Source organism: Parasteatoda tepidariorum, chromosome X2 (genome assembly GCF_043381705.1).
Source record: "Parasteatoda tepidariorum isolate YZ-2023 chromosome X2, CAS_Ptep_4.0, whole genome shotgun sequence".
Taxonomy (NCBI): domain Eukaryota; kingdom Metazoa; phylum Arthropoda; class Arachnida; order Araneae; family Theridiidae; genus Parasteatoda; species Parasteatoda tepidariorum.
In genome coordinates, this window is record NC_092215.1 from 32,386,212 (window position 1) to 32,398,684 (window position 12,473).

At 31.1% G+C, this 12,473-nt stretch overlaps 2 protein-coding genes across 2 annotated transcripts in view; one reads left to right on the forward strand and one right to left on the reverse strand.

Annotated features, from left to right (window-relative positions):
* The window catches only part of LOC107440933 (kinesin light chain), a 28,146-nt gene extending 27,636 nt beyond the window's left edge, over nt 1-510 (reverse strand). The window contains exon 1 of the mRNA XM_043040994.2: nt 360-510. The gene's annotated coding sequence lies outside the window, so the exon portion shown is untranslated. The remainder of the gene's footprint in view (nt 1-359) is intronic.
* Nucleotides 511-4,366: 3,856 nt separating this feature from the next.
* Nucleotides 4,367-4,774, forward strand: LOC139427168 (protein FAM200C-like). The gene has a single exon (XM_071188032.1). The coding sequence runs from the start codon at nt 4,367-4,369 to the stop codon at nt 4,772-4,774; it is 408 nt and encodes a 135-aa protein (XP_071044133.1).
* The last annotated feature ends 7,699 nt before the right edge of the window (nt 4,775-12,473 follow it).

Genomic DNA, 12,473 nt, shown 5'->3' on the forward strand with positions numbered 1-12,473 from the left:
GCAATTATCAGTGTGAAATAACAATTGATAAAGTCAATAAAGAAGCACATAAACAACATTTTAGAAGCCGTACGGTTTTTGTTACGAGCTTGAAATTTATACATAGTACACTAACGCTATTTTACATTACACTATACAATAATTACTTTTCAAAAATTAGTGATTTCGCAATTAACTAAAAAAATTGCGATTTTTTATATTAATGATAAATTATAATTAGTTGAAATTTTAGAAGGATTAAATTCCTTTTAAAATCTCATTCCTAATCCAAAAATTCGTTGATACAGTTACGACAACAAAGAATTAACACAAACGATGTAATAAAAGTTAATAAGACTGACAATTAAAACTTTACTTACTTTTTCAATTGTTCGTGCAGGTTAATATGCTTTGAAATGTATTCTATCTCGAACTGAAATATTTTGAACTTGTGTTAGAAAGCGAACTTTCTCTTCTTGCTTGAGCGGGTTTCCTCGGTCAACAGGTGTCTCTGTTTTACCTTTTCTGAGTAATTCTACACATCAGTGACTTTACCTTTTACTCACTATTTATAGGTCAATTTCGCAAAATAAACAGGTTTACGGAAATTATGGATGGTAGATAATTATTAAGTGGTGCAGCAATAATATATCATTTTCCGGATCTTAAAAAGATAATTACAATATTTTCAGTTGCATTTCGAGAGAAATAATTTTAAATTTTTTTTAAATATTTTATTCAATTTTTCAATCTCAGAAAAGATTTTATTCAAACTGCTTTAATTCTTTGGTGCACAGGTTAATTCTTTGTCGATAATTTTAATTTCTCTTTAGAAATATTATCAACATTAAAGTTTTGAATATGCGTTGTTAATAGAGCTATGGCGTTGCACAGTGGGCCAGCATCCAAGGTTTCGTGGCCAAAGTTAGTATTTCGATAAAATGTGTTTCAAAATTTGGGGGTTTTTATGTTCAGGTAAATTGAATACACAGTTGAAATTTTGTAATACACTAAAAATATCCAAAAAAAAACAAAATGGCGGCTGAAATGGCGAGCAAGAATAAAAAAAATAATATAGTACGTTTAAATAATTAAATATATAACAATGAAAATATAATAATTTTCATAATTTTATATTAAAAATGAAAAGCAAATTGTATTTCCGAAGTAATATTACAAAATAACGGGAATTAATTACAAAATAACGCGAAAACATGAAAAAAAAAACATAATTTTTGTTTTTCGGTATATTTAGTCCACCTTTGCAATACAGGCAAGTCCCGCAGTGGACTGATCGTTAAGACACGGTTCCCAGCAGATCACCGAAATCAAGCATCACTGGCTACAGTCAGTGTGCGGGTGGGTAACCACTTGGATCAGTCTGCGTAGGGACCGAGGGTGTGCGGTATTGGTCCTCGTTAAACTGTTCCACCGTAAAGTGCTCGACTTCGCGTGCAGGTCGTCGGACTACCGAAGCGGGGGTGCCATCTACTCTGCAGAGGATCAAAATTGTAATGGCATGTCTTCGGATCATCCTCAGGGGTGCTTCCCAGACCGTCGCCAATAGCCCATCATGCAGCTCTAGTGCGACGCAAATTAACTACAACAAGAACAACAGCAATACAGGCAAGGTGGGGCAGGTTTTTTCGAAAGAAGAAACATCAAAGAAGACAACAAAAAAAGTTTAGCTAATTACCTCTTGGAGCTTTTTGGAACTAAGTTTCGAAAGTCATTCAAACATTGTAAAATGTCGAATGATAAGATATTAACTATAAGTTTGTCAAGAGTATTAACTAATCCAACTAACTGAAAAATTGTACTATAATTTCAGACTAATTACTCTGATAAAAATGTAACAGTAAGGTGAAATTCCTATATATATTTCTGAAATAAAAATTTAAAAGTTAAATTTAAAAAAAAAAATTTAACATATTTTTCATTGCATTGTTGTCTCGTCGGTTCAAAAAGTAAATAATAATGTTTGGAATGATTACGAATACTTAATTTGGGCTATATTAAAACTGCCTACACATATTTTAGTTCAAAATTTAATTTTTGACTTTTGACCAAAGATCATGGTCTTCTGGCCCACAGTGCGTTGGCTAAGAGAATTTAGTAGAGTAAAAGAAAAAAAAATGAAAAAAATTCTCTAGACATCAATTCTGGTTTGTTAATAGCTAGACCCTATTTGTTAAGCGAAGAAAATAAGTCTTTGATTTTATGAAAATTATTTAGACAAGTATTTATAGTTATGTGAACTAAAATATTACTTGAACAAATATAATGACCATCATTTAAACTAAAACTTGTTAAAAAAATATCAATTTTGTTATATTTACTAAATAAATTAACTAACAAAAGAGATGAACTCATCGCATCTCATAACTAATTATGTTATAAAATAAAATTAGAGCTTAAATGAAATATCTATAATTTTAATCGCACGTAAAAAAAAGAAAAAAATAGAAATAGAAATTTTGAACAACATTTTTGAATTATCATTTACTTATGAATGCCATTTTTAACATTTACTTTTTCATGAATTCAGTGAAAGTTTAAATCAAGCATAAACCGGGTTCGAAGTTGGAGTCGAGCTCTCGGAAAGTTCTGGAATAGGAGTCAGACATATTAACTAACAACTCTCCTGCTCTGATTATTAGACCCAAAGAGAATTTTTACGAAATTAATTTATTTAAATTATTAAATATATTAACTAAAAATAGATTAACTCATTTTATCCCAAAACTAGCTATGCTATAAAATAAAATGAGATCTATGGAAATATCTATAATTTTAATTGTACGTAAAAAAAATTATGCATTTTGAAATTAACATTTACTTAGGAATATTATTTGTTGCATTTACTTTTTCAAAACTTCTGTGAAATTTCTGATCGAGCATAAGTCAGATTCGAAGGTGGAGTCGAGCTCTGAGAAAAATACATTATGGGTGTCTGACATTTTAACTACCAACTTTCATGCTCTAATTATTAGATCCAAAAAGGAGTTTCACAAAGCTAATTTATTTAATTTGCTACTTAAATTAACTAACAAAATAAATGAACTCATTTTATCTCTATCAAGTTATGCTATAAAATAAAATCTAGTCACGCTATAAAATAGTATGAAAATTTAAATGAAATACCTTTAATTTCAATCATACTTAAAAAGGAAAAAATAAATAAATGATAGAACTATATATTTTCAAATTAACGTTTACTTTGGAAAGGCATTTTAACTACTAACTCTCCTGCTCTTTATAAAATTAATTTATTTAATTTACTAAAAGAATTAACTAAAAAAATTAATTAACTAATTTTATTTCAAAACTAGCTATGCCATTAAATAAAATAGAAGTTTAAATAAACTACTTTTAATTTTAATCGTACGTAGGAATGGAAATGCACAATTAATATGATAATCAATGTAATTAATATAAACTTAACATTTACTTAGGAATGGAGTTTTTATTATTTACTTTTTCTAGAATTCGAGGAAAATTTTAATCGAGCGTAAGGTGGGTTCGAAGTTGGTGTTGAGCTCTCAGAAAAATCTGAAATGGGAGTAAAATTAATTTTAAATGCCGACACTCTTGCTCTGAATATTAGATTTAAAAAAAAGGAGCTTTACAAACAATAAATAAATAAATAATTAGCATGAATATAATGTATTATCGTTTCAATACACTAATTAACATTTCCGCTTACACAATAATTACTTAAAAAAACTTGATTAAGCATAGGAAAACTCAGTGAAAATATTTTTAAATTTTTAAAAATTCGAAGCACTGAAATTAGCTGCCATTTGAAACTTTAATTTTTATTATATCATGATTCGTTTAGTCCTTAAAAATTAAAAAAAGTTGGTGATTCTATTTTTTTAAGAATAAAAATATTTGGAATAAATAAAAGCATTTGTAATCACCACTATATGTATCTAAATTTTGAATAAAGTTAATGGAAAAAGCTGTAAATTCGCAAGGGCATATTTTTTTAAAAAAAAGTTTAAACCATAATTATTTCATAGATTTTACATTTTTGCTAACTTTTTTGTTTCATTTTGTTTATTATTATTATTATTTTTTTTTTTTTTGTCTAGTTCAGTGGTTCCCAACCTGGGGGCGATCGAGCTTCTCAAGGGGGCGATAATCCTTAGGGGGGCGACGAGTACTCAGATAAAAATTGCCAATAATATTAATAAAAGCTATTTGAGAATAAAATTGAAAATATATATGAAACCTATGGTTCTGGTGTAGACAAAGAATTATAATAGTTAAAAATTAAAAAAAATTCAAGTGCAGGATCGTTTTTGTCATACGTTTTGGTATCACAGGCGGAAATCTGACAAGTCCTCTGGGCAATAATACTGTTTCCAGGCGTATTGATGAGATGGCCGCCGACGTTGAATCAAAACTCATCAAATTTCTGAAAGAAGGTAAATTTGCGTTGCAGATTGATGAATCAACTGTGATAGATAAAAAAGCTGTTTTAGCTTTCGTGAGATTCATAAATCAGAGTAAGAAGATTAACGAGGAAATGTTGTTTACAAGAACTTTGAACACAGATACAAAAGGATCGTCGATTTTGAAATTGGTCAAAGATTATTTTGAGGTAAAAGAAATTCCCCTCACAAATATAAGTGCTTGTGCAACAGATGGTGCTCCAACCATGTCTGGTTGTCATACTGGGTTTCTGGGTCACCTTAAAAAAGAAGTACCGGAAGTTATCTCACCATTCATTATGTCATACATAGTCAACTTTTGGCTGCGAAAAATTGGTTATTTCTGGCATCAATAAAATAAAAGCTAATTCTCCTAATAACCGTTTGTTCCGAGAACTTTGCCATGAAAATTATGAAGATTTAGAATTCCTGCTCCTACATACAGCTGTGAGATGGCTTTCAAAAGGAAATTGAGCCGTTTCTTCGAATTGTTGGATTCGGTTACTGAGTTTCTCGACACCACTGATCCTGTTTTAAGTGAGAGTTTGAAGCAACACAAGTTGGAAACTGCGTACCCCACTCATAGTTTTGAAAAAATGAAGGAAATCAACGTAAAACTTCAAGGAAATAAAATAAATATTATCAAGGCTTATCTTCATTCATCGCCAAGTTTGATATCTACAAATCAAACATTGGTCGCAAAGAGCTAATGCAATTTCCAACTCTTAAAAAGTTTGATATCTACAAGTCAAACATTGGTCGCAAAGAGCTAATGCAATTTCCAACTCTTAAAAAGTGTGCCAACTCTTAAAAATGGCAGATATCGAGATTCTCGAAAATAAAATCTTAATTTTTACTAATCACCTTTATCAGTTATGGAATCAAGATTTAAAGATTTGATGAAATTAGAAATTTCGGATTGGATTTTCGATCCTTTCTCTTTTGAAGTTGTGCATAAGTTCACTTCCTCTTTGTAGTCTGAGATTTTAGATTTTAAGTATGACTGTGAGATTAAAGTCGTCTTTAAAAAATACGGTTACGAGTTAGCTTGGGTAAAGCTTATGGACACTTATCCACAATTGTGGAAACAAACTGAGCCGCTTCTCATCTCGTTCCCGTCAACATATTTAGTGGAGAGAGGATTTAGTTCTGTCTTCCAGCTGCTCACAATTGCAAAGAGAAAGGTTGGACATTTGCTTCAAAGGAGACCCGCGTTTAAATCTGACGAGCATAAAACCTGACATTCAAGCTTTAACTTGAAATACACCAAGCACAGGGCAGTCATTGAAGTGGTATAAATGTACTTTCTCTCTCTTCATTTTTTTTCTTCAAATTTTAGTTGTTAAAACACTTTTAGTTAAAACACTTTTAAAACACGTTAGTTAAAACACTTTTTCTTGATTACATCAAAATATGAATTTAAAAAAATGTACTTTTGTTTTGATTATTCCGTTTTAATTATCATTTCTTTTAGAAAAAAAAGATGCACAATTTTATTTTAGGTAATAAAAATGACAGAATAAACGTGCCTCCTCATTTGCATTACAATTTAAATTAAAATCAATTAACATAGTATATTTTCAGTGTTTGGTTGCTCACAAGCAACAATGAATGATATTTTGAGCAAAAAGAGAAAGGGGCGATATGTGTCAGCCAACCCCAAGAGGGGGGCGATGGTCCACAAAAGGTTGGGAACCACTGGTCTAGTTGTTTAAGTTATTTTTAAATCCATATTTTTTCCATGGAATAGTATCAAATGAAAATTTTTATAACACAAGGTATTCTTGGGGGAAAAAAAGCCAAAATTTTTAAATTATGCCGTTTATATGCTAGATCACTGGTTCCTAATTGGCTATCGAAACGGGTTACTGATGGCGTGGAGCAGAGCTCTATACCTGGGGGGGGGGTAAGCACAGAATTTTAGTAGGCCCCATGGTCATTACTTTAAACTAAATTTACATGTTGCTTGATTATGAAGTTTTAGAAATTATTTATAACTCAACTAAGTTACGATGTATTAGTAAATTTTAGCTTATATTTATTTATTTTAATTATTTCTATTCTAGTTACTTTATAACTGTAAAAGATAATTCTTAAGGAAAAACACAAGAAAAACGTATTTGTAATATTACTATACCATCTGATATTTGCAAAAACATTAATTATTTTTATTTTTCTTGCTTTTAACTTTGATGAATTTAAATCAATTGAAATATAAATATGGTCTGAAATACTAAAGAGGACATTCACCTATCTTCCTCACCCAAACGACGAAGAACAAAGAGGAAATAAATCCTGAGCACGTGTGAAAACGAAATTTGTCATCAATATAAATGTAAACAATAACAATCTCGAGCACAATACCTGCTCTAGTTCCGGTAAGAAAGTTTGCGACTGCTTACTACAGCTTATTGTGCGAGGCGATATTTGGTGTTGTTGTTATTGTTGTTGTTAATTTACGTCGCACTAGAGCTGCACAATGGGCTATTGGCGACGGTCTGAGAAACATCCCGGAGGATGATCCGAAGACATGCCATCACAACTTTGATCCTCTGCGAAGGGGATGGCACCCCCGCTTCGGGCGATATTTTCAAACGGATAATTTTGTTTGCAATAAAAGAAATAAATTAGATAATTTCTGAGCTCAGGTCTGCTGTATTTCATAAGATATTAATGTTATTAAGTAATTCTGGTGAGTTTGAAGTGAAAATTTGTTTTAGCTATTAATAGATATATTGTTAAAAAAGGTGAAATGGCTGCTAGATTTCCAATAACTCGCTTTCTTGGAAGTCCTGATTTGACCTCTTTCCATTTGTTTATTATTGTTCGTTCTTGTTGCAAGCTGTGCACCGTCTTACATTAGTGTTAACATATTGTTCGAGGAGCAAGATTAAGTCTATACATTATAATTCAGGTTTAAATTTGAAAGTTAGCATATGTTATTGACAAGGTTAGAAGTAATTTATAACGATTCTTTTTTCAAATGTTAGGTTTGCATATTTATTATTGATCAAATCTCGTGCTACTACTACTTAACACTACTATTTCACAGTTAATGTTCAAATTATATACCCTTTGTAATTTTAACATTAATAAAATGATATAAACGTATCGTTTTTTTCATTTTTTTTTCTTATTATATAGTGACACCTTTATTAGTTATTGCATGTGGTATTGTAAATCGCTGATATCTAATTCACACAGGTATTTAATTTTACGCTTGTCACAGGTATCTCATTTTATGCTTGTAGAGGTATATATTTTTCAACCAATGGTGTGTCATTTTACACTTCAAGTTATTATAAGTCAACCTCAGGTGTATTTTGTTCTACCACAGGTAATTATTTTTCACCCTCAGGTATCTAATTCTATGCTTGTAGAGGTATTTTTTTTTCAACCTGCGGTGTACCATTTTACACTTTTGGTTATTATAAATTAACCTCAAATGTATTTTTTGACGCTTGGAAAGGTTATTCTTTATTAACGTCATGTGTTCCATGTTCTACCTTAAGTTATTATTTCGTAACCTTAAATACATATTTTTGTATTTTTAGAAGTATTAATTTATCAACCTATAAGATACGACATTTTTCACTTCAGGCTTATATAGCTCAAGCTAAAGCTGCTTTTTTAATACTTACGAAGGTCCCAAACGTGAGGTGTTATACGGTCCACCTAGTTTATTAATTTTTTACCCTCACTATAAAAATAATATAATATACATAAAGATATTATATGAAGAATAATGTATATCATTACATTTTTTCACTAGTAGAGATCTTCAATTGTCAACCTGAAGTTTTTAATATTAAACCTTCGACAGTAATTGCTTCTTTTGTTAAGCTATAAAAGAAAGTTTCAAATGCATAATTCTTCTGTAATTTTAATAGATTGAATTAAATCATCTTGAAATAACAGTTATCTAAATTCTACTGTAAAGAAAAATTATTTGTGGAAACTGATATTTTTAGAAGATAGTTGTCTAAGGTGGTTGAATTTTTAAAGCTATAAAACTGTTAATTTAAATAATTAGTCAGCTGAAATTCAAATTACTTTTATTTAAAACTAAAATTTCATTTTTCTTACAGACCAACAAAATTATTTTAAATACTGTTTCCGTCTACCTGTTGAAACTTGGAAGTATTGGAACCTAAAAGAAAAAAAAAGTGAATTAGTAAGAAAGTCATATTTACAATAATAGTGGCAGGTTTTAAAATATTAAAATGCTAAAAATTGTTTTTTTCATGACTTAAATTAACTGGATGAAATTAGTTTTCTTTTTCAGATAAATAACATTCCTCTTCTGCCATTTCTAATCAATTCTCGTAGTTAAAAAGCATGACAGGTACCGCAGCCACAAAATTAAATACACAGAGAAAAGTATTACCATCAACATTTACAGAAATTCAAATTTATAATTCCAATCTTATTATGAAATTTTAATACTTTTTAGTTTCCTATACATTTGGTATCATTATGGTACTTGTGAGTTTGATCATTATATATTTTTTTTCTTTTACCTTACAAATCTTTAAACTCAATAAACCTAGTCTATATTTTTAAACTCTTTGTCGGACTTCATGAAACCAATAGCTTTTTTATAAATTTTAGACGCTGATTCTGAAAAGGACTTCCGTTATAGTCAATCACATCAGAGTTTCTTAAAAAATAGTTATTTAAATATTTTTTTAATGTAATCAAGAATCAAAAATCGTTTAATAAATTAAAGTTTTAAAGTTATCTACCAATTTTTATTCTTTTTTTACTCTCAATCGAATAGAACTAATTACAAGCTGATAAGGAGCATTTATTTTAAAGTTGTGAGCGATTTTATGTGAGGAAAATGTCTAAGAGAGAACGATTTGAAATAATACTTTTAAAAGAAGTTGAGTATAATATCTCCCATATAACTAACTTATAATACCGAGCTGAATAAAACTAATAGTTAGTGTAACAATTGTTACACTAACTAATGTGTAACAATTGTGTTGTAATCATATCATTTGTTCATGTGTCGAGTAGCTCGGTTGGGGGGAGAAGAGGAAGTAAGAGTTTGATTATATTAATTATTTATTTACAACAATATTTGCAGATATCAATAATTGCCCAGGCTCATTTGCGCGCACCTCTACGCTCTCTCACATTTGCAAAACAGACACAACAGTTGCGGCGCTGCGCCACCTGCCGGACGGTAAGGGGAAAATTTTAATATTCTGGCATCCTGATGATACAATTGCCCTCAATTGACACTTACTTAATAAAAGATACATACACCGATTATTACATAATAGATATAGACAATTAAAAAAAAATTTAATACTTAATACACATTTTTTTTTTTTNGAAATATGAATGAATAAAAATTTTAAAGTTCTATTACAGTTCTTTTTTGTCTTGCTTAATAGTTCTGTTTTTTTTTTTTTTTTTAATTGTTCCAAAATGAAGTTTTCAAATGTTGAATACTAAAGTCCTTTTCTTAGAAGTAAGAAAAACAAAAGTTCATATTACCTGTTTCCAATTTATAAGTTACCTGAGACCTCATCATCATCATCGTTTACGGGTGGTCGCCATGGCTTTAGTTGACTCACGTGGGACGTTGTTGCGTAGTACCTATTTCCCACTTTTTCTTCCATTTGGGTCACTCTGTACGTATCGTTGGGGAGGACTTCAGTCACAAGTAGAGGACCTCTGTACTTTGGCTGAGTCTTTGTTGGTTCTTCTGTTGCTTTTGCTGGACGTCGGACAACCACTATTTCTCCCGGTTCAAAAGTCATGGTTCGACACTTTTTCTTATCGTAGTATTCCTTCATTTTACGTTGTTTCTTTTCAATCACACTGGTTGCTTCTTCTTGAAGTTCCTTGGGATCAGTCCATTTGTCTGCACTCTCGTCGGCAAGTTTTCGAAGGATACCATCAGTGAATCTTGGAGAATATCCATGCAAGATTTCAAAAGGCGTTTTATCAGTAGTTTTATTGACGGTGCTGTTTAGATTTCTTTCAGTTTCTTTGATTCGTAAATCCCAATCTTTATGACGTGGATCACTCATCGATGTTGTTATTGTAGATAGAATTGTTCTATTAGCCCGTTGTACCATTCCATTACCCATGGGATGTTGGGTAGAATTCAATGTGTGATTTATTCCATTGTCGTGACAGTATTGTTCAAACTGATGTGACGTATAGCATGAACCTCTGTCACTAATAATCCGATCAGGCAGTCCAAAATCCTGAACGAAATTCTCCAGAGCTTTTAGAACGTGTTGAGAATATGTGTTTTTGACTGGAGAGAGTCTGGTAAATCTTTTAAAATTATCTATGATAACGAGCAAATCCTGATTTCCTCTAGAACTCTTCACAAATGGGCCTAAATGGTCCATGTGTATGATTGAGAATGGTCTTTTTCCTGGCTTAATTGGATGTAAATGTCCCTGTTGTTTTCCCCCGGGAATTTTATTCACTAGACATTCAAAACACATGGATATGTGTTTTCTTAAATAACGCTTCATGTAGGGAAACCAATAAAGTTCTTTGATTTTGTTGACAATCCTGTCAAGAGAAAAATGTCCCATCAAATCATGAAATTTAACAGCGGTACTTTTTCTCGTACTTTTTGGGATCACGTAGAGTAGTTTTTCCTTTCCTTTTTCTAGTATTCTTCGGTATAATCGATTTCTCTTAAAAACATAATTACTTATTTTCTGTCTTTCTTCTGCAGATCTTTCTCCTTCACTTTCTTAAAAAAGTTTATTAATGTCTTTAACTCCTTGTCAGTATGTTGGATAATTAAAATTTGCTCATCTTCGCTCAGTGTTAGACATACTTCAAATTTTTTCTGGATAAGGCTTGTCATGGTGTCTTCTGGGTCTGAGATAGGAGCTCAGCTCAAAGCATCTACGTGGGTCATTTTAATGCCTGGTTTGTGGCGAACTTCAAAATTGTACTCTTGTATTAGAATACTCCATCGTGCGATTTGAGGATTACTTGACTTTTTGGCATTCATGTAGATTAATGCTTGACAATCTGTCACAACTGTAAAATTGATGCCTAACAAAAACTGTCTGAGTCTTTCTAGTGTCCGAACTATGGCCATCAACTCCAATTTACTTGAATGGTAATTCCTTTCAGGTTCAGTAGTCTTCTTGCTGACACAGTAAACTAGGTGCCACTTATAATCGCTTCCCAACTGAAGTAACATTCCTGCGATGCCGTCTGCACTTGCATCAGTATGAACTTCGGTTTTAGCTTCGGGATTGTAAAGTGCCAAAATTGGTTGTCGTGCCGCGTGCCAGTTCATTTTTCAATATTTCGAAAGATTTCTTTTTCTTTTCGTTCCACTTAAATTCTTCATTCTATTTAGTTAATTCTGTTAAGGATTTAGCTTTTATGGCGTAATTCTGAATAAACCTTCTAAAAAAACTTGTTAAACCAATTTTTAGGTTCGGGAAACTTGGAAATTACCTCAACCTTTCTGGAGCCCGGTTTTACCCCATCTTTATTGACAATAAATCCCAGAAACGGAATATATACTATGCGTAGCCTGCTGTAACGATTCACCAGTAACGTTACCCTAAACAGCGACGAGAAATATTCCGATTGTTCTCTCTCACGGATAAGCCTACAACAATAGCCTCTAAGAATAACCTCTGACTTAAATTATTTAAGACCAGAACGCGTCTTTAAAACAAAAATAATAAAATTTAATTTTTAAAATTGAAGCATATTTGATTAATAGTGATAAAACTAAATTTATAAATGTCAAGCACACTTACCGAATTTCGAATAGACTTTCGATTGTCAACACACTTGCCATTTGCCGGCTCTCACGGAACTCTGGGAAGTGAGCTAGTTAATATGAAACGTACTTTAAACAACCTTAAAACAAGCTTAGATATAAATAAAATGACTTCATACACCGCAATAAATACCTCACTCTCTTTAGTTGAAATAAGGTATATTTCTTTATACCTCGTAAATACCTCACTCTCGTTAGTTGAAATAAGGTAAATTTTTTGATACCTCATAAATGCCTGTTTTGTTGCAAGTGTAAGGAAAACA